At 45.9% G+C, this 22,591-nt stretch overlaps 1 protein-coding gene across 1 annotated transcript in view; it reads right to left on the bottom strand.

The window, feature by feature from the left end:
- Window positions 1-22,591, bottom strand: part of LY75 (lymphocyte antigen 75) — a 3,856,564-nt gene that overhangs the window by 1,230,586 nt on the left and 2,603,387 nt on the right. The window contains exon 22 of the mRNA XM_044074746.1: window positions 1,285-1,390. Coding sequence (XP_043930681.1) covers window positions 1,285-1,390 — 106 coding nt within the window. The remainder of the gene's footprint in view (window positions 1-1,284; window positions 1,391-22,591) is intronic.

Raw genomic sequence — 22,591 nt, 5'->3', positions numbered from 1 at the left:
CAGGCTTTGATTCTCACCTTGGGTTATTGGCTAGGCTTAAAATGGTCCTTTGGCAAGTTAGCCTAGTATTCACCTATGAACCGATTACAAATGTGAGCAGGGGGTGCTCCTTAGGGACTTTTATTTTCCGCAGTAGAGGAAGAGGGAAAAATCTACCAGTCTCAGTTATTTGTGTGTTGTCTGGTAACATATCAGCAGTTCTATCTGTTCCCCACTCAGTATACTTTCAGTAAAGTACAACTGGCAATACAAAGTTGACATACAGACTTTTCACCTTTATTATCAAGCTTAGGATATCTCCTTGGCTATATGTAAAGATGGATTACCAGAGCAATTTTCTTCATATTAGATTAATATTTCTGTTGCTTTACCACACAGGAGAAAACATAGAATACTTAAGCTGTTTCTGCATCAGAAAAGACAGAATCACTTCAGTGTGACTAAACTAAGCACTGTCAGGATTCACAAACACATAGTAGGATGCATTGTGCAAGAAGCTATCCTCAAAATACAGGAAGTATCTTCATCATGTATGTTTATTCTGTGTTTGCAAGCATCACAGTAACCTGAACACAAATGCGCAAACATATAGCATTAAACTCATTTAAACTGATACAAACTCACACAAAGAAGAACACTTAAAATAGGAAAAGTTGCAACTGTAAAATGACAAAAGTATCTATATGCAAACAAACAATATATGAATTAACTTCACAATGTATGGCTACTCTATATTTGCAGGAATCACAAAAGCCTTAAAAATATCACCTATGACAAGAACTAAGAAAGAACAAACTCTGAAAACATGTTTTTTTAAAATGGGGCAAGCCCCCTGCACCCCATCAGAACCTTACCCCCCTCCAAACTTAAATATTTTCAATCTGAGATTGTTGCAAGTCAGAAAGTGAAAGATAAACAAAAAGTGCATTTTACACATTCTCAGAAAAGGTTTGATATTGGGATCAATCAAAAGTCAAAGAACGTAGAGGACAAAATCTATACACCAGGGAGCTGAGGGATTTCACCCAGTTCAGAAATCTACATATTATTCAGCAATTTCGAATTAATATACACAAAGCAGAAGCTATTTCAATTACTTGCACAAAAGGACATACTTACTGCTTCAACAGATCTCAATCTCTACTCAACTGATTAAATATTTTATCAAGCAAGGCTGATTCAGCAGATATCTTTCAGGCCACTGTCATCCCTGCGAAATGTGTGACCACCATACACACCCTTTTTGCTATTAAGTAGATGCAGTTGCTGAAATGTTGCACATACCTTGCTCTGCTTGGTTTGAAATGCTTGGTAATGTGCCTCCATGACTCTGGCAAATGTCATTAGCTTTTGCAAAGTCACTGTATGAGGGCTTTATCAAAAGAAAGCACTGCAAATTAAAACAGACACAACATGTAACATGGATTTATAAACAGAGATCCTGTTTAGTGAACTGTAGGTTGATAATAATAACCCTAACCACTCTGAAAGAAGCACATTAATTCACATTACTTCAGTGCTGATGTATTATTTGCCAATAACTAAAATATAATCAGCACTTTTTCCCCAACACACTGTATATAAAGATTAATATACTATCTCTAGAACAATCAATTCATGATGTGATATTTTACTTTTTAGAGAAATCTTTCTTTCTTTTGATTCCTGTGATTGTTACAATCTGAATAAAACACTCAGACATGAAATGATGTATTAGGTCCATATGGTGAGTTTAAACAAAAAACATTATTCAAATTTAACATTGCTTTTATTCATTATTACAACTAAAGTGCCTTCCTTAATCAACCCTGTTACTTATTAAAAAATAACTTTTCTTAGCTAATTCTGCATTACAAAAACATGCATCTGGAGCGTTTCTCCTTGGGCCTCCACTGAAAATTGACTTAATTCCGAGTCGGACTTTTCCAGGTTAACTTTTAGTTATGTACTCACCATAACTTCAGATGTTTGGGATCCATCTCGCCTACATTCTGTACTGATGGGTTCGGAGCCGATCCCTCGGCTCCGACTCGGCACGCTTATGCTATAGAGCGAGGCCTCTTATTGGCTGAGCTATCTTTATCCCAGGATGCACCACCACTAATCCCCCAGATCTTGTTTGTCCGCATTCATGCACACATGCACAACTTGATTATATACCATTGTTAGATGTTTCAAAATGAAACAACAGGATTCGGACCTTCTGATATCCTCTGATCTCCAAGGAAGGGGGAAGGAGGGTGGGTTATTAGGAATGTAGGCGAGATGGATCCCAAACATCTGAAGTTATGGTGAGCACATAACTAAAAGATGTTATGTGATCCTATCTCGCCTACATTCTGTACTGATGGGACAGCGTCCCTAGCACCTAAATCCCGGGTGGCTCATTGGAAAACACTCCTGAGCACTGTGGAACCAAATGAAGCTCGTCCTCTAGATGCCACATCTAATTTGTAGTGGGAAATGAAGGTGTGCGGGGAAGACCATGTAGCCGCAGCACAAATGTCATTAATAGCAAGCTTAGAATGAAATGCTATCGAAGTAGCCATAGCCCTTGTAGAATGAGCCTTGACAGAGGTGGTAAGCTCTTTGTTAGAATAAAAATAAGCTTGATTAATACAGTCCCTGATCCATTTGGCAATAGTGACCTTTGTGACCGCGTTGCCCAATTTGTTATCTGCAAAGGATACAAACAACTGATCTGTTTTCCTTGTTTGTTTGGTCCTGTCTAAATAAAAACGTAACTGTCTGTGGACATCTAGTGTGTGGAATATGAACTCCGCTTTGTTAGAGTATTTTGGGAAAAAAACTGGAAGCTCTAACGACTGTTGTAAGCAGAAAGTAGAACAAACTTTAGGGACAAAGGAAGGATTTGGTCTGAGGGATACTCTGTCTTTGTGAAAAACCAAGTGCGGGGTTTTACTGACAAAGCTTGAAGCTCTGAAACTCTTCTGGCAGAAGTAATCGCCACCAGAAAAGCTGTCTTCCATGATAGAAACTTTAGATCACATGTAGCTGCGGTTCAAAGGGAAAGAAGTCAAGGCGTAACAGTATATCGAGATCCCATGGAGGTGCAGGATGAGAAATCGGAGGTCTTAATAGAGCAGCACCTTTCAAGTAGGTCTTACACAATCTGTTGCTCATTAAAGGTGGGTCTATGGATTCGTGAAAATTAGAAATTGCTGCCAATTGTACCTTGATGGTAGAAACTGAAGAGCCTTGATTGAAAAGAGAAGTCAGAAATTTTAGTACTTCTGCCACGGAATAGAAATGGGGTCCAGGCCCGGAGTTGAGCCCAAATACCAAATCTTTTCCATTTGCTAGAATACAGTTTCTTTGTAGCAGACTTATGGGCCGAAGATAATATGTGTACAACATCTGGATCCAATGTATGACTCCTGACTATCGTCGGAAGAGGAGGAGCCAAGCCGTCAATTTTAAGGTGTGTAGGGACTGGTGGAATAGTCCCGACTGATGAACCAGTAGGTCTGGGATCTGATCCAGGAACCATGGAACTTCCAGGGCATGTTTCCGAAGATAGGGGAACCACACTTGACGAGGCCAGTAAGGAGCAATTAAGATCATTTTTCTCCCCAAGAGAGATGCCTTTTGAATCACTCTGGGAAGGAGAGGAACTGGAGGGAAGGCATAAAGCAAGCCGGTGGGCCAAGGATGGACAAATGCGTCCATGGGGCTCTTCCCCGGAGCCGGGGTTAGGGAGAAGATTTCTTTGCACTTCGCATTCAGAGGAGTCGCGAAGAGGTCGCAACACGGAACTCCCCATTCGCTGAAAATCTGACTTGCAACTGTCACATTCAGAGACCATTCGTGAGGAGAGAGGATGGTCCTGCTCAATCTGTCGGCTATCACATTGGACTTGCCCGGTATGTGAGTAGCCACTAGGAAGCGTTTGGTCGAGACTGCCCATTCCCAAACTCTCATGGCTTCTCTGCAAAGAGGATAGGATCTGGTCCCTCCCTGTTTGTTCAGGTACCAAACAACTGACATGTTGTCTGAGTGAACAGCAATTACGCCCTGAGGGAGATAATCGTGAAGGGCTTGAAGGGACAGAAGTACTGCCCTCATTTCCAAGATGTTGATATGAAGCAAAGTCTCTTCCGGATGCCATTTGCCTTGGACTTACCTGCCCAGGGAATGCCCCCCCCCACCCCGTCTGGGAGGCGTCCATGGACAAAGTGGCCGCCGGAGGAGGTAGAACAAAGGATCGTCCCTGATCCAAGTTGGAGGGCACTAGCCACCAGCGTAGGTCCCGTCTGCAAGATTCCGTGATCCATACAAGGTGACTGAGGGGAAGTTCCTGAAAGGACCACTGAGCTGAGAGAAGCCACTGGAGAATTCTCATGTGCAACCTTGCCAAGGGGACTAGAAGAACCGTGGCGGACATGGATCCCAATAGCTGCAGGACCATTCTGGCTGGGGCTTTGGATCTGGGAAGTAAGGCTCGAACTTGAGCCTGTATGGTTTGTATCCTGTCTGTAGGTAGATAGACCCGCATTTGGTTTGAGTCTATCTCTACCCCTATGAATCTTATTCGTTGAGATGGCAGCAACACAGACTTTGGCCAATTGAAGGTGATTCCAAGGGAATTGCCCAGTGATATAGTGGCTTGTAGGCTCCGCAGAATTAGATGCTTGGAGGTGGCAGTTAGGAGCCAGTCGTCTAGATACGGAAACACCTGGAATCCTAGACTTCTCAGGTGAGCAGTCACGACTGCCAAACACTTGGTGAACACCCTGGGGGCTGTGGTGAGACCAAAGGGCAGCGCGCGGAACTGAAAATGACTGCCTCCTAGGCTGAAGCGCAGATGGCTCCTGGACGCTTGATGTACCATGATATGATAATAAACGTCCTTGAGATCTATGGAGCACATCCAAACACCTTTCTCCAGCAATGGGAGAATGGTTTGTAGGGTGACCATTCGGAACTTGGACTTTCTGACTGAACGGTTTAGGATGCTGAGGTCCAAAATGGGCCTCAAGTCCCCGGTCTTTTTTGGCACCAAAAAGAATCTTGAGAAAGTCCCTAATCCGACCTGGTCTGCGGGGACCGGTTGGATGACTCCTTTTTGCAGCAGCTTTGAAACTTCTGAGGCTGCGGTATCCCGTTGACTGGGTGGCGGGTCCGGGATTGTTTTGGACTGGGGGGGGGGGGTGAGAGAATGGGATGGAGTAACCTCCGGCGATAATCCGAAGCACCCATCGGTCCTGAGTGATATCTTCCCAGGCCTTTAGGTGCTTCGAGAAACGACCCCCGACTGGCTCCGGAGCAGCACAGCCGGGCAATCCCTCAGGGACTATGAAAGGCTGAAGAGCCACGAAAGGACTCGCGGTCTCCAGTGTTGCGAGGGCCTCTGCCGCCTCTGGGACGGCATCTTCCTCTGCCTCTGGAAGGGGAACCCTCCTGCTGAGAGGGGTAAGGCTTCTGAGATCTACGGAACCACATTTTCCCTCCTCTTTTAGCCTTGGGATAAGGCCGAAAGGGAGTGGAAAATCGTGCCCCTACGGCAGTCAGAGTCTTACCCTCCTGTTCACAGCGGGTTAGTGTGTCCTTTACCTTGGGTCCAAACAGGGAGGACCCGTCAAAGGGGGTGTCGGCAAATGAAGACTTAAAGGCCTCCGCGAAATGACACAGACGGAGCCAGGCTTGTCTCCGTAGAGCAATGCCCGTACCCGCTGCTCTACTCGCCCCTTCGGCCGCATAAGAAATGAGCCTCATGGACGAGTTCGAAATGGACGACATTGTAGCCAGCTGAGAGCCAACTGTCTGGGCCAGCTTCTCAGGCAGGTTACCCAAGAGGGTATCGGATAGCTCCTTAATCAGATCCCTCTGAAATCTGGTAAAGTGCGTAAGGTAGTTCAAGGACCTCAGTGTAAAGGCCGCTGAACTGAGGGTGCGCTTTCGCATCGATCCATGCTCCTAGACTCCTTATTAGGAGGATGGACGGACGTAGAAGCCTCTGCTACATCTTGCTGGGTAGCAGATGCCGCCACCACCAAAGCATCTACAGCCAGACCTTTAGTTAGGAACTCTCTATCAGGGGGCGCCGAGAGAAATTTGTTCGGACGAGCAGGCACCGGTTCCACAGAGTCTGAGTGTTCCCACGCCCTTCGACAGATCAAATCTAAGAGCTCGTCGAAGGGCGGAGACACCCAGGAGGCGGAGGGCTGAACCCCGAAGGCCTTCAGGAACACCGACTCATCAGCAGAGGGAGGTTTGGACTGCCAGCCGCCTCGTTGTTTTAGGGCTTCCAGGATGTCTGCAAAGGAGACATCATCCGAGGAAGACTTAGGGGACCCCTCTGCATCATCGAGATCAGTGTTGGATGTCAGAGACTCATCAGGGGAGTCAACGTGCTTCCTCTTGCACGATCTTTTCCTGGGGGGTTCTTCCGAAGAGGCTTCAGAAGGACCTTAAGGAGGGGGAGAAACCCCAGCGGGGGTAACCTGAGGCCCGGGGGCTCCGCTGTCTAAGGACAGGGGGACTGCCAACGACCCAGTTTCCATATGCATGGAAGGAGCTGGGGAAACCATGGAGGTAGCCAAGGAAGATTTGGCTAATGCACTCCTCATAGCCCTGAAGGCGGGACCACCAGAATCCTGGGAGGGTCCCACCTCCGTGGCCATGACAGTGGACGGCACTCCCGCCGCCGACGCACCAAGAGGGAGACTTGGGACCGAAAGCATCAATCCCGAAGCCTCCCCCCGGGGCCGAAGGAAGAAGTCCATGTACTGAACTCCGACCCAAGAGCCGGAGTTGGAGCAAGGGTCGGGCCCAACCCTAACACCTCCACAGGTTCCACCAGAACCGGCTCCAACGGTGCCGAAGCTGTTGGAGGAGGAACCACAGTCGGGGAGTGGACCATCGGCTCCGAAGCCAAATGGGCTGGAGCCGAAACTAGCTTTTGGCACACCGGAGACTGGAAGAGTCGAAGGAGCACCCTGTCGATGTCCGAATCAGACATATTGGATGATCTAGAGGATACCGATCGGGCCCGAACCGATTTCTCCATTGGCTCCGAAGGGCTCGGGGACCGGCTCCGAATGGACTCAACAACTATCGGCTCCGAGGAAGGTTTCAAGGAAATTTCCCTCGGTGCCGATAAGGACTTCGGCTCCGAGGGGGAAGAGTCTGAGCCGGTAACCCTTATCGGCTCCAATATCAGTGGAGCCGATGAGGGTGACCCGCCTCTCGATGCCCCAGACCTCAGCTCCGAAACCAGAGGGGTCAAGGCTGGAGGCATCGAGGCAGACTGTTCCGACCTCGGCTCCGAAGTCCGTGGAGCCGATGGAGAAGTCTGCTTAGATTTTTTTGCGGTCGGTTCCGACTGACTGGTCGGAGCCGATGCTTTCTTCTTTTTAGAAGGAGACGGAGAGGAAGATAAAGCCTCCTCGAAGGAAGGCTTGATTAATCCCTTGAGGATTAATTTGTTCTTCCTCTCCTGGAGGACTCTAGAAGAGAACGCGTGGCACACACTACACGACTCTTGTAGGTGCTTAGCACCTAAGCAATAGACGCACGAGGAGTGGTCGTCCGTTATGGACATTTTAAAACCACACCTCGTGCATTTCTTAAACCCGGAGGGTTTGTGTTCTTTAGACATAACTGCTTTACCACAGAACCTATCTAAGTGAAAAAACACTCAACTTAGTCAAAAGGTAAAGTTAAATCCAACAACTTTAACAAATTTATATATTTTTTTTTTTTTTTTTAAACTAAACAGTTAAACAGACAGAAAAAAAGAAAGAGAGTCAAGACCCTCTAACTTAAACGGGTACTTGACCCAAGAAAGAGACACAAGCAGCAAAGCAACAGGGGAAGGCCCCTCTAACTAAAACGGGAAACCTTCCCTGACTAAAAAAATCACGAATTTTCCAACAGAAATTCACCAATCACACTAATATAACAACAATAGCTGTTAAAACAGCTTTTGGGTTCAAAGTAAGGAAATTTGTGACAGGAAAAAGCCTAAATATATAGTACTTAGCCCAGCCAAGTTGAGACCGCGTCTAAGCTTGTTAGCGGCAAACGAGATCTGGGGGATTAGTGGTGGTGCATCCTGGGATAAAGATAGCTCAGCCAATAAGAGGCCTCGCTCTATAGCATAAGCGTGCCGAGTCGGAGCCGAGGGATCGGCTCCGAACCCATCAGTACAGAATGTAGGCGAGATAGGATCACATAACATCAAATGTTAAATAAATAAATAAAATAAGTTAAAAGAAAATGTTTCCAAAAGTAGTCACTTTTTTATTACGTACCTTAATTTTGATTGAAAATTGATATTACACAAACAGTGTCAGAAACAATATTAAAATTATACCATTTTCCATGCAGTATAAAAGATATGTGCTCACCATATCAAATGATCTGTGAGAAAAATCTGCAGTATGTAAATGTATGGATTTCCACCTCTGCTATCCTCAGTTCAGCAAAGTTTGCTTTCTCATATCTCAACATTCAGGGGTGTGTATGCCTCCTGGTAGCACACAGTAAAGTAATAGCCATAAATAATCTTGTCTTTTAAAAGACAGAATTTAGATCTGCTAAACTAGTGAGTTTAAACAGTGGATGAACAGAACTGTGGCTCAGGAAATTTAGACCCTAGGACAACAGACATTCTTCAAGGAAGAGAAAAGACAAGGGGCACCCTTGAACAGCTGTTTAAGCAGGCATCATGAGACATTTCCCCACTCCTTAGCAGAATAACTGTGATGACTGGAAGGCTTCCTCACAACCTTTATCACATAGGATCATAGGAGATTACTAGGCTAATAGCCCTGGGGCCCTTACACGCCAAGCCAAGAGTTTATCCCCAAAAAGAAACCTCAGTCAGCACCTGTCGCCCCTGTCAGTGAGGGACACTGGTGGAACCCCTGGGACAAATTTGTGGTTACCCATCCACTCATCAAGGCTGTGCTTGAAGAGGGTCAGTAAGGTGCTCTGTTTGACGTGTATGGGGAGTCTATTCCAGAGATGGGGGAGACAAACCATGTCTCTCCAGCAGGTTTTGTTGATGTCACATATTAGATTCAGACCTTTTGAGCAGGTAGTGCATGAGAAGTTAGACTTATGGATGTGGAGCATCTCTAGTCTAGTAGGGCAGGGTCCGAGATTGCCTTGTAGGTGAGACACAGATCACCCCTGAGCAATCTTACGATATCGAATAGAGTGATAGTAATTTGAGCCTGTATGCATAGGACAGGTGTTGGAAGCCATGGATTCTCTTTGTGATGTATTTCAGTGGCCTTTCCAGTTGGTGCAGATGTTTGGAGAGGTGCATGCCAAACGGGGCATTATACTCAATTACTGGTCTAATGAGGGAGGAGTACAGAGAGGTAATAACCTCCTTTTTTCTGGATGCAATCCCTTTATTTACGAAATGAACCATGTAAAAGACTCATCTGACCACTACCGCTACATGATGGTCGAATGTGAGGTTGTTATCAACCTGAGTGCCTAAGTCTCTTACCACAGGTTGTGTGCTTAGGGGAGTTGCTGTTGATGTGGTAATCAGTAGGGGTCGTGTTTCTGCCAAATGGTACAATGATGCATTTTTTTGCATTTAGCTTAAGGCCATAACTTTGGCACCAGTCATTAGTTGCTGTGAGAGCCTCTTGCAGTATGTTAACATCATTTGGGGAGTCAATGACAGCACCCAACTTACAGTAATATGCAAACTTAGTCAGCCAGAGGCCTGTTGTCTTTGCCTGGACCTCTGAGAAATAGATGCCAAACAGTAGGGGTCCCAGGACAGATCCCTGGGGAACTCCACTAGTGACATGTCTGCTATCGGCGGTGGAGGTGCCTATTTTGACTTTGAGGGCCCTGTCAGTGAGCAAGTTGGCTACCCACCTGATGAGACAGGGATTTACTCCAAGTTGTGCTAGCTTTTTCATGATGCCCGCGTGGGGGATTGTGTCAAACGCCTTGGCCAAGTCAAGGTAAGCTGTATGCACCGACTTTCCCTCATCTAGGGCCTTGGTCTTGGTGACAGTCTCAAAGAAGTCAACCAGGTTCAAAAGGCATGCTCTGCCCTTGATGAATCTGAACTGGGTGGGGTCAAGTGCTTGGAGACTGCATATGTCCTTGTTTATGAGATCCATAATAATATGCTCCATGGCTTTTCAAGTTAATGGGTCGATAGTGTTCAGGGTTAGTAGTGACACCACTTTTGTGCAAAAGGATAAAGACAGATGTTAAGTTGTCCATCTCGCCTTCATTCTTGCTGGATGGGTTCGGAGCCGATCCTCGGCTCCGACTTGGCCAATACTAAAGCTCGAGAGCTACTTCCACCGGCTCGAGGCTCCCCATATCCCACAATGCTAGGCGGTAACTCCTCAGATCTCGTTTGCCGCTAAGCTGACGAGTTGCTCTTCCAACCGGCTCTTCAGGTCAGTTACTTTAGATAAAGTCTTTTTTGCTAAATAGCCCCTTTTAGTTACCTTCTATAGTTAGTTAGTTAGTTAGTTAGTTAGATTAATTAAATAGTTTTACTCTCCCTACCAATTTTATTCCCTTTTTCAAAACTCTTTCTGGAGTTCCTCCCTTAGGCCTTTTGGCCCCTTCCCACCCCTCCTAGTAGTTGGAGTGACTGTGTGTTTTTTTTAGGGAACTTTTGGCTTAAATAATTAACCTTTTTTAATTTTAGTGTAATCTGTGTGTGTGTGTGTGTGTGTGTGTGTGTGTGTGTGTGTGTGTGTGAGTGTGAGTGGTTACACTATTGTTTTTTCTTAGAGATGTCTAAGGAATCGAAGGTCTCAGGCTTTAAGAAATGTGACTCGTGCTGTCAGAAGATGTCTCTGACAAACGGTCACACTTCTTGTGTATGCTGCCTGGGACCTTTACACCTGCAGGACTCTTGTACTGTCTGTCATGGTTTCAGCCCCAGAGTCCTGCAGGAACGTAAAAATAAGCTAATTTTAAAAGGCTTATTGAAGCCTGAGGGTCCCCCGACACAGTCCATGTCGGGGAAACCTTCTAAGTCCTCCAGGCAGTCGGCTCCAGCGTCCGAGCCGTCCTCCGGAGGTTTTAAGACCGTTTTAACAGTTCAACCATTGGCTCCGGCCGGAGCTGATGATTCCAGACCTACTACACATACTGTGTCCTCGGCTCCGGTGGGAGCCGAGACAGACAAGTCTAAGTCGGCTCCGACACTTTTGTCGGAACCGACTACTAGGAAGAGGTCCAGGTCTCCTTCTATCGGCTCCGTTCATTCGGCTCCAGCCTCACCACTCTTGTCTGAACGGAGCCATAGGTCACACTCCTCTAGGTCCTCTAGACTTTCGGACCACGATTTGCAGAGGGTGGTGAGTAGACTTCTTAAGTCCGAGGCACTGGCCCAGATGTTACACAGCCCGACTCAACAGTCAATGGCTGCCCCTGTTCCATTAGGTATTCCTCCTCCGACTCTATTGAGTTCGGAGCCAGTGCTGCTCGGAGCCGAGACTGTGGGAGCGTCGGAACCAATACCTTTCCTTTCGGCGCTGTCGTCTGCTCTGATCTCCTCCTTGGAGGGATCTCGGCGCCAGACTTCCCTCGTCGGCTCCGAGGGGGCGAGTGGCATCGGACCCTTGTCTGACCCCGCTCTCCCTCTCGGTGCTTCGGCGCTGGTTAGTTCGGCTCCGACATCGGCTTCGGAGCCATCCTTGTCGGTGCCGGGGGAGGTTTTCAGCTCTTCGGAGCGGAGACCTCTGGCCCTGCCTGACAGGGGTGCCTTTGAGGTCATGCGGAGTGTGTTAGAACCTGGTTCTACCCCACAGTCGGCTCCGACAGCTCCTCCCTCTACAGTGCCTGCGGTGATTTCTTCTCACCCCCTTGCTTCGGACTGTAGAGAATCTGCGCCTCAAGTTTCCCCAGTGGGAATTTCCTCCTCTTCCGAGGCCTCCCCTGATCTGGCGGAGGAACCCCCTAGGAAGAGACAGTGCAAGAGGAAGCACATTGACTCCCCCGAGTCTGTCACCTCTGACACTGATTTGGAAGATTCTGAGGGTTCCCCCCGTTCCCCCTCTGAAGATGTCTCCTTTGCAGACGTACTGGAAATCCTGAAGCAGAGGGGAATTGGCCAGCCCTTAGCCCTTCAGAGGACGAATCAGTGTACCTTGAGGCGTTTGGTTCTTGACCTTCCACCTCCTGGGTGTCCCCTCCCTTTGACCCACTAATGGAAGTGGTTGCGAGGAAGGCTTGGACGGCTCCTGACTCAGTGGAACCCACCCCTAGGAGGCCGGCCAAATTTATCACTGCCCCCAAAGACAAGGAGTTTTTGTCCAAAGGTGTCTCTGTGGATGCCATGGTGGTGGCTGCTGCCACCAAGGAGGAATTAGCGGATCCTTCGGTGCCTGTCCATCCTCCTAATAAGGAATCTAGGACCATGGACAGGTACAGTAAGCGGATGTTTTCATCAGCGACTTTTTCCATGCGTTCGCTGAATTACCTGTGTCATTTCACTCGTCTCCAGAGGGACTTGCTCAAGGAAATGAGTGAAGTGTTGAAGGACCCATCAGCTGCGGGGTTTCAAAATAGGATGAACTCCCAGCTGGCTACCCTTAATTCAGTGGTTAACTCCTCCATGCGCCTGATTTCGTACGCGGCTGATGGAGTGAGCAGAGCCGCAGGTACAGGGGTGGCTTTACGTCGCCATGCCTGGATGCGGCTGTGTAGCTTTGCGGACCCTTTCAAGGCATCTTTTACTAACTCCCCTTTTGACGGATCATCCCTCTTTGGTCCACAAGTGAAGGATACTCTGACAAAGTGTGAGGTAGAAAGTAAGATTCTTTCTGTCGTCGGAGTCCATTTTTCTACCCCTTCTAGGCCTTACCCCAAAGGTCAGAAGGGGGGAAAGATGTGGTTCCGAAAACAACCACAGGGAGTCTTACCGGACGCACAGAGTCATTTTCCCCCCTAGAGGCAGAGGGGGGAACAATAATAATAGACGCCGTCCTAGAGGAAGAGGGGGCCCACAGAATCAGGGTAGTCGAGAAACTTTCTCTGACAAACCCTTTCAGCACCCCTGAGGGGTTGCCCGACTGTCTACCTTCAGAGGCAGTCGGGGGAAGATTATCTCTGTACCCAAAAGCCTGGCTCACCCTTACTCAAGACAAGTGGGTACAGTCTATCATATCCGAAGGCTACAGAATCCCTTTTATTTGCATCCCAAAACAGTCCAGAAAATCCCTTCCAGACGTTTCACCCAGTCAAAGGGAACAAGCAGCACTAGAAATTTCAAAGCTGCTAGCAAAAAGAGCCATTCAACCAGTTCCAGCAGACCAACAAGGATCCGGAATTTACTCCAAATTCTTTTTGGTTCCAAAAAAAACAGGGGACTGGAGACCCATTTTGGATCTCAGCAACTTGAACAAGTTTGTCAAGAAAACGAAATTTCGGATGGTCACGCTGCAGTCCATCCTGCCCTTTCTCGGCCAGGACAACTGGATGTGCTCTATAGATCTCCAGGATGCATACTATCACATCAAAGTGAACAGACGATTCAGGAGATTTCTCCGCTTCAGGCTAGGGGTCAGTCATTTTCAGTTCAGAGCCCTGCCCTTTGGTCTCACTACAGCCCCCCGAGTGTTCACCAAATGCATGGCAGTGGTCGCCGCTCATTTGAGGGGCCAGGGATTCCAGGTGTTTCCGTACTTAGACGACTGGCTTCTGACTGCCACCACCAGGTATCTACTTCTTTTAGCCAGAGACTACACTTTACGAACCTGTCAGACTCTAGGCATCTCTGTAAATTATGAAAAGTCTGTCTTGTCGCCTTGTCAGTCTATTATTTTTATAGGCGCAAGATTAGATACAGTCAGTCTGTCAGCCAGACTCACAGAACAAAGAGTAGCATTTACAAGCTGGTTTCCCTTCTCTTACGACAGAACAAGGTCAAGGTCAGACTGGTTTTGAAAGTCCTAGGGATTATGGCGGCGGCTATTCCTCTCCTCCCCTTAGCCCGCTATTACATGAGGATTCTACAGTGGATGCTTTTCACTCAGTGGTCCTTTCAACTTCTACCAATGTCCCACACTATCAGCATAACTCAGTCATGCAGGAATCATCTTCTATGGTGGGTTACCTCCCCCCAACTTCTTCTAGGCAGACCCTTCACCCCCCCCCACCCCCGGCTGCAACTCTGACAACGGACGCCTCCCTGATAGGGTGGGGGGGGCATATACCAGGGCAGGACAGTCCAGGGCACGTGGCAGCCGATCGAGTGCCACTTGCACATAAATGTTCTAGAGATGAGAGCAGTGCTTCTAGCGTTGCAAGCCCTTCAAGACTCTCTTCCCAAGGGAACTATAGCAATTCAGACGGACAATATGTCTGTAGTGTGGTACATCAACAAACAAGGCGGAACAAAATCTTACCCCTTATATCGAGAAGCACTCAGACTGTGGCAATGGGCAATCTCTTCTCAGCGCTTCCTGATAGCAACGCACATTCCCGGCAAGTCCAATGTGATAGCAGACAGACTGAGCAGAGCAATCCTCATGCCTCACGAGTGGTCTCTGAAGAAATCAGTATTAGAAGAAGTTTTTCGAACTTGGGGCCATCCTTGCTGCGATCTTTTTGCCACTCCCCAAAACAGCAAGTGTACAGAGTTCTTCACCCTCTTTCCCCTACCAGGTCATCCCATCAGAGACGCTCTAGCTCACGATTGGCCTCCGGGGCTCCTATATGCCTTTCCCCCCTTCCCACTGATACCTCAGCTGATTCGGAAAGCCATTGCTCTGAAGGCATTAATGATCCTCATTGCCCATTATTGGCCTCGACAAGTTTGGTTTCCCTTTCTTCATCGTTACCTTTTGGCGCAACCATGGCATCTGGACCCAGTTCCAGATCTCTTGATCCATCAATCGGGTCAACTGCACCAATCCCTTCCCTCCTTGAACCTCACAGCGTGGTTCCTCCAATTCCAACCTTAGCCAGGCTTCCCTTAATATCTCACTCAGTTAGAGATATTCTGATAGCTTCTCATAAGTCTTCTACCCGGAAGATTTATAGCAGCAAATGGAAACGTTTCTCTTTATGGGCAGTGTCCAAGAAAATAGACCCCTTTACTGCTCCTATTCAGTTCATTCTTGATTTCCTAGCTGAACTTTTCCAAGCAGGTTCCTCTCCTTCTACTATCAGAGTTCAACTGGCGGCTATATCTAATTTTCATGTGGGAGTGTCAGAGTCTTCTCTCATGTCCCACAAACTCTGTAAAGCCTTTCTCAAGGGAGTTTTTCTTCTTAAGCCCCCTGTCAAGGATCCACCTTCCCCAATGCGATCTGAACTTGGTTTTAGCATCTTTGATTCTACCCCCCTTTGAACCTGCAGCTTCATGTTCTATGAAATTGCTGTCTTGGAAAACGCTTTTTCTAATAGCCATCACTTCGGCTAGAAGGGTTTCGGAACTTCATGCTTTATGCTGTTGTTCTCCGTATCTGATTTTTCATAAAGATAGAGTTTCCTTGCGTACCAATCCATCTTTTTTGCCTAAAGTGGCCTCTCAAACAAACCTGAATCAAAATATTGATCTTCCATTTTTTTTTCCCCAATTATAGCAACAGGTCAGAACAAAAATTGCACTCTTTAGATGTTCATCGTCAACTAAGGTATTATTTAGACAGGACTAAACAGTTCAGAAAAACAGACCAGCTGTTTGTGTCCTATGCGGAAGGCAAGATGGGTCTTCCAGTCTCTAAAGTGTCACTTTCGAGATGGCTTACTTCTACGATTACCTATATTTATGAAATCAGACACCAACAATTGTCCTCTAAGCCTAGAGCTCACTCTACAAGGGCATTAGCCACTTCCATAGCCTTTTAGGATAGGCTTCCTATTGACTCTTATTTGTTCAGCAGCAACTTGGGCCTCACCTCATACCTTCATTTCTCATTACAAGTTGGACATAGCCTCCAGAGACCGTGCCAACTTTGGTTCCACTGTCCTCAAGAGTCTGTTCCGATAGGCCGCCCAGGACAAGGTGTTAGGGACGCGGTCCCATCCAGCAAGAATGAAGGCGAGATGGACAACTTAACATTAAGAAGTTATGTTCCTACCATAACGTTCCATGTTAGTTGTCTTCTTCTCGACTTCTTTCTTGCGTCCCACCCTCCTTCCCCCTAGCCTGGACAGACCTAGAGGAGATAAATTGTGACCACTTTGATCTTTCTCCCACTGTTTTACCACCTCTATATATTTCCTCTGTTAGGTTTAAGTCACCTTACATTCAGCCCTATAGAGGTGGATTACCCTTCTCCATATTATGGAGACCTTTTCTTGCTTGGCCTAGCTTTCAAACGAGATCTGAGGAGTTACCGCCTAGCATTGTGGGATATGGGGAGCCTCGAGCCAGTGGAGGTAGCTCTCGAGCTTTAGTATTGGCCGAGTCGGAGCCGAGGATCGGCTCCGAACCCATCCAGCAAGAAAGAAGGCGAGAAGAAGACAACTAACATGGAACATTATGGTAGGTACATAACGTCTTATTCTCCACTCTGCTAAAATGAAGCCTGTACTTAGGCTGTGGTTGAATAGGGTGCTCAACGGCGAAGCCAGTTCTTGCTGGAGATGGTGCAGAATACATCCTGGGATACCATCAGATTCCATGGAAGCTGTGTTCTGTGCCTTGGATAGCACCTGTTAACACTTGATCTATGGAGGTGTGAGGTGCAGGACAAGTATTGAGGATGTTGAAAGGGCCTTTGGGGGGTGACAGGGGGTTAAGTTTGTGCTGAACCTATCTGCTAGCAGTTTGGCTAAGTCAACAGGATCAATGTAAGTGACACTATTAAGTACTAATTCGGAACAATCCTAGGCTTTGCCACAGAGGGTTCTGATGTAACTGAAGAAGACTTTATGTTTTCCCTTTGTTTTGGAGGCTAGTTTCGATTCATAATTGGCCTTGGAAGTTTTCACTAATGATCTAATGTGCTTGTTGAGGCTAAGGAGGGAGGTTTTCCAATTTGGAATTTGTTCCTTTTTACCCTTGGACAACAGTTTATTTCTTTTGTTGTGAAGCCTGCTGATAGAGGATGTCCACCAAATAGGTTTGTGTTTCCTTGAGGAGCAGGTTTTAGTTTTGTTGGGTATGGCTGAGTCCATGCAGTTGTACAGGTGCTTGTATACTGCATTAGCATACTGTTCAGCATAGCTGTCTGCATACTCTGAAGAGGTGGTGGTGTGAAGCTACAGATATCCTCCCTTAGGAGCTTGTAGTCAGCTTTTGAGAAGTTTTTTTGTTTGATTACGGCTGGGGGGAGGTTGAGTGGGATAGCAGCTTCGAATGAGACAGTCCGAAGATCTCATCTCACCAGGAAGAACATATTATGGGAGTGGTGCAGCAGTCGCCCATGTTGGTGAATACCAAGTCCAGAATGTTATCTCCCCTTGTGGGGGATGAGACGAGCTGCTCTAGTGTGTTATCTAGTGCATTACATCGGGGACTCCAGCAAGAAGCTCTGCCAGAAGAAAAAATATCTAAGTGAAAAGCCGGGCCTAGATGTGGAGAGAACTCTCATGCCAATAGAGTGGTACTTTGTGTGTACTGCAATAGTTTCCTGGACTGACAGACAGTACCTGAAAGTACACCATTCTCACCCACCATGAGGCAATGAGAAGGACCTTTGGCCTTCCTGTCTGGATTTTGTTCAGAAAAATGGAATCAAAGGCAGAACTTTCATCTACCTTGTCTGAATTTTGTTCAGAGAAATGGAAATAAAAGAAAGGTGGCAAAGGCATACACAAATCTTTCTTTGATGGAAGAAGAACCACAATCACCATCAATTACCCCTTGTCTCACATTGCAAAACTAAGGATAGTGTTTTTCTGTGAAGTGAATAGGTGATTCTACAGGGTGCAATAACAATGCAAGAACTTAACTGAGAGGCTTTCTGAATCCTCTGACTCAAGAAAGGACTGGATCTGTGGCTCAGGGAGTCATCTAGCAAAATCACTTTTCCTTGAATGTAAACAGCTGTAAGAGTGATACCTCAGTCTGGTCCAGTGTTAGATATGTGCAAACTCTCTACACAGAGGGTAAAAGTGTGTTACCCTATTTTATTTATGTAACCACACCACAGCATGATTATCTAAGTGAAACAGGATGGGCTTCTATCTCAGCTTCACTTCCACAGGCTTCAAAGCAAGAAATATTACCTACATCTCTGATTGGGTGTTGTAGCAATCACTTGTTTGGGGTTCACTTACCCACCCTGCCCATGTAGCATCAACATTAAAACCTGAAATTGTTTCTGCTGCAGGAAGGGAAGACCTAAACTGTGACTGATGGCAGTCATCAAATACTAAAAGAAGATCCGTGAGACACAGTAGTTGCACAATCACTGGCACCTCATCATACAATGCAGATTAGCTTTGAAGATCATGGCTATAAAAAATAAGTTATGTACTTACCATAATGTTCCATCTGTGCTGTCCATTTTCATTCTTCCTCAACTAATGGGATCGGATCCAATCCTCGGATCCTACTCAGCCGTTTTATTAGCATGTGGCTTCCAACAAACTCTTAAGCTCTTTCCCTGCCCATAATGCACCATCCCTAACTTCCCTCAGACCTTGTTTGCAGCTTGACAGGAAGCCTATAGAGGAAATACCATAACTGGAGTTCAACACGAAGGACATAGGTGTCCTGAACAGTCACATTTCTCCAAAAGTCAGTTATGAAAAAATGGAGGGGGGTGCTGGGTGGGAAGTTGAAGAATGAAAATGGAAACAAAGAAGTCCTTGGTGGAAACACCGCTGTAAATCCAAAATAAGTTTATTCTCCAACAGAACACATGAAATGTAGAAAGATAAGCGCTGAAAATGGACAATGCAGATGGAACATTATGGTAAGTACACAGCTTCTTCATTTGATTTTGTCAATTTTCATTCATTCTTCAACTAATGTGACAGAGTCCCCAGCTACATAAAATCCTGGGTGGACTCTAGGCCAAAGGCTGCCTTTCCCCTCGAGACCAGATCTAATTAGTAATGAGCGTTAAATGTATGAGAATTTGACCAAGTTGCAGCCACACATGTATCATCCACAGAGGCTCTAGAATGGAAAACAGCAGGAGTTGCCATAGACCTGGTTGATTGAGCTTCTAGGGGTTTTGGTAAGGGGAGACTCAATTTATTATAGATAAAGGAGATGTAATCTGTCAGCCATCTAGCAAAAAGTCAGTTTTGTAACTGATTCACCCAGTTTACTATGTACAAAGGAAACACTTCCACTGCGGGGCCGTCTTTCTAATCTCTTTTGTTCTGTGTAAGAAGAAACATAATTGTCTATAGACATCTAATAAGTGTAACATATATTCCTCTTTGTAAATTCTGAGAAGAATACTCGCAAGTTAATGGACTGGTTAATGTAGGATTCTGTCACCAACTTTGGAAGGAAGGGAGCACTGGTACATAACATGACCCTATCCCTATGAAGAATCAAATATGGAGGCTTAGAAGATAACGGCTGAAGTTCTGAAATTCTTCTAACAGATACAATTGCAACTAAAAAGACAGTTTTCCAGGTCAAAAAGTTTAGATCACATTTAGATGCAGGTTCAAAAGGGGGGTGTATTAATGCTTGCAGTACTAAATTTAAATCCCATGCTGGCGTAGGGTCTTTAAAGGGAGGTCTTAGCAGAAGAGTACCTTTCAAAAAGGCATTGCACAATTTCAAGGAAGCCAAGCAAGAATCTCGAAATCCCACATGAAAGTTAGAAACTGCGGCTAGTTGGACTTACCAGCTGATGAATTAGCACTCTCATTAAAAAAGTGCTTAAAATTCAACAACAGAATGAACTGGAACAGAAAAAGTGTCTACCTGATTCTGTTCTACCCAAAAAATGAACCTTCTCCATTTATAGGTTCATAGGTAGGTACTAGGCTATCAACCCGAGGGCCCACATAAGCCTAGCCAACAAGGTTCCCTGGCTTACGCCACCCAAGAAAATTATTTTCTTGTGCCACTGTTGAGCAGAGACACAGAAGTGATCCCCGGGGTGTATTTCTTCTTTCCCATCCACTCATCAAGATTTTACTTGAAGAGTGCTAATAAAGAACTTTGCTTGACATAGATGGGTAGCCTGTTCCAGAGTATGGGAAGTCCCTGGGACAGGAATCTATCACCCCCAGCATGTCCCGTTTATTGTGGTGACAAGGTTTAGGTCCCTAGAGCATGTAGCTCGGAGGGATTGGGATTTCTTTAGGTGTAGCATGTCCAACAGCTCTGGGTATGACATAGCTTTATATGTTAGGTAGAGATCACCTTGGAGTAGGCGATATGCTATGCAGTAAAGCTGGAGTTTTTTGAGATGGTCAGTGTAGGGCATCTGTTTGAGGCCAGTAATCCTCTTTGTGAGGTACTTCTGTGGCCTTTCCAGCTGCTGCAGGTGTCTTGTGAGGTACATTCCAAAAGGGGCGTTGTACTCTATAATGAATCTAATAAGTGTCAAGTAGAGGGGAACAATGTCCTCTTTTTTCCTGGATGAGAACCCTTTTATGATGAGGTGTGCCACGTAGAAGCACTTCCTGACTACTGTGGCAATGTGACTATCAAAGGACAGACTACTGTCCACCTGTGTTCCAAGGTCTCTTATCACACACATTCAGTGTTACGTAGACTGCTGTCTATGTAGTAGTTCATGGGTCCAGAGTTTTTACCAAAGGGGATGACAATGCACTTTTTGGCATTGAGCTTGAGGCCATGGCTCTGACACCAGGCATCTGTCTCAGCGAGGCCCTTCTGTAGGATTTTCACATCATTTGGGGACTCAACTATGGCTCCTAGTTTGAAGTCATCTGCGAACTTCGTTAGCCAGAGGCCTTCTGTTTTAGCCTGTACTTCAGAGGAGTAGATACCAAACATAAGAGGTCCCAGGACTGAACCCTGTGGTATTCCACTTGTCAATGGTTTGAGGTCAGATTTGGAGTGTGCAACTTTTACACTGTGGGTTCTGTCAGTGAACCAGTTGGCAACCCATCTTGTGATGTAGGGATTTATACCTAGTTTATTGAGTTTAGCTATAATTCCAGAATGGGAATTACAAATTAATTAACTGATTAATGGGAATTATGGAATTTAACCCACGGTGGTGGTGCTGCGGTAGTGTTGTCACCTCACAGTAAGACGCTGTCCGGTTCAGTTCTCAGATAGAGTGCCTTCAGCGTGGAGACATGCGTGAATGGGCGTACCTTCGTTGAAGGTTGTGCATCAGGCCTGGCAAGCCGGTACATAAAAATCAACTGCCAATCATTAGCAGACCGGAGTTCTGCTGTGGCGACCCCTAACCGGGAAAAGGCGAAAGACACAAACAAACTTCTATAAAAATTCCTAGTAGAAGGTTTGTGGGAAGATAAAAGAATGGAATGGACATGGGAAGAAAGCATTGGTTGCTTGGTTATTAATGGAATTGGAGAAAAGTACAGTTTTGTACCTACCATAAATGTAGATGTCCGAACTGGATAGCATCTGCAGTCATAACAAATGGGTTGTCCTGTCGTCAGGCAGCCCTTCGGTCGGCCGGATTCCAAAGTCTGGGTCCGGCTGATGTTGCACTTCACCCGGCGTCATCTCTGCTGGTCTTGGTATAAAGGCATCAGGCGCCATTTTCCTCAGTGTTTCTTGCCCCAGATGCCAGTTGCCCTCTTGGAAGGCTAAATTTTGGATAAATGCCAATGTTTCCAAAAAAGTAGAAGGCAAACACAAAAAATAAGCATGTATGTACATATATACAAACAAATACACCATAAAAATGCTGAGAGAAGAAGGGAGCCACTTTTGAGATTTTAAGTATTTTTTCTCTGTTTATTTGCTAAGTTTTTCTGCATAGCTGCCTAGCTTGAGCATTTTCTGGCTTGTTAAACTTGATTTCTGTATTAGTAGCTGTATTTAGAGCACAACCAAAAGCTGTTTGCTGAATTTCCTGTTTGCACTTAATTTTAAATCGTTTTTTTCTTAAAACTTGCATATTTTCTGTCCTTGACCTAGCACTCTTGTGTGGGGTCATTTACTGCACTGTTATAACTTGATATTACTTGTGAACCTCTGCTATCTCTGTAAAAACAAAACAAAAAAAAAATCTTGCTTTTTCCCACTTTTCTGAGAGTTAAAAAAGTTCAGTTACAGGCTTGCTGTTCCTGAACTGTTTGAAAGTTTCTGTGAGGCCATTTTTGCTTGGGCTGAAGGAGGGTCTCTGTGTTCATCAGTGGCAGTGACTAACATTGAGCAGCTTCCCTGCCTCCCGGAGAGGTGGTTACTGACTTGAAACTGTAGTTTTATTGGCCACTAGGGGTCATTTCCATAACTCCTTCATCTTCCTCTCTTAAAACCTAGTTGCCTCGTGGTTTGAGCGTCTTTTCAGGCTTGTTGGCTGTTGATGAAGCACCCTCCAAGAGGAAAAAACGCTGAGAGAAGAAGGGAGCCACTTTTGAGATTTTAAGTATTTTTTCTCTGTTTATTTGCTAAGTTTTTCTGCATAGCTGCCTAGCTTGAGCATTTTCTGGCTTGTTAAACTTGATTTCTGTATTAGTAGCTGTATTTAGAGCACAACCAAAAGCTGTTTGCTGAATTTCCTGTTTGCACTTAATTTTAAATCGT

The sequence above is a fragment of the Protopterus annectens genome, chromosome 6.part0, assembly GCF_019279795.1.
Source record: "Protopterus annectens isolate FY-2018-M chromosome 6.part0, PAN1.0, whole genome shotgun sequence".
In the NCBI taxonomy this organism is placed as follows: domain Eukaryota; kingdom Metazoa; phylum Chordata; order Ceratodontiformes; family Protopteridae; genus Protopterus; species Protopterus annectens.
This window is presented reverse-complemented; position numbering and strand designations above follow the sequence as displayed.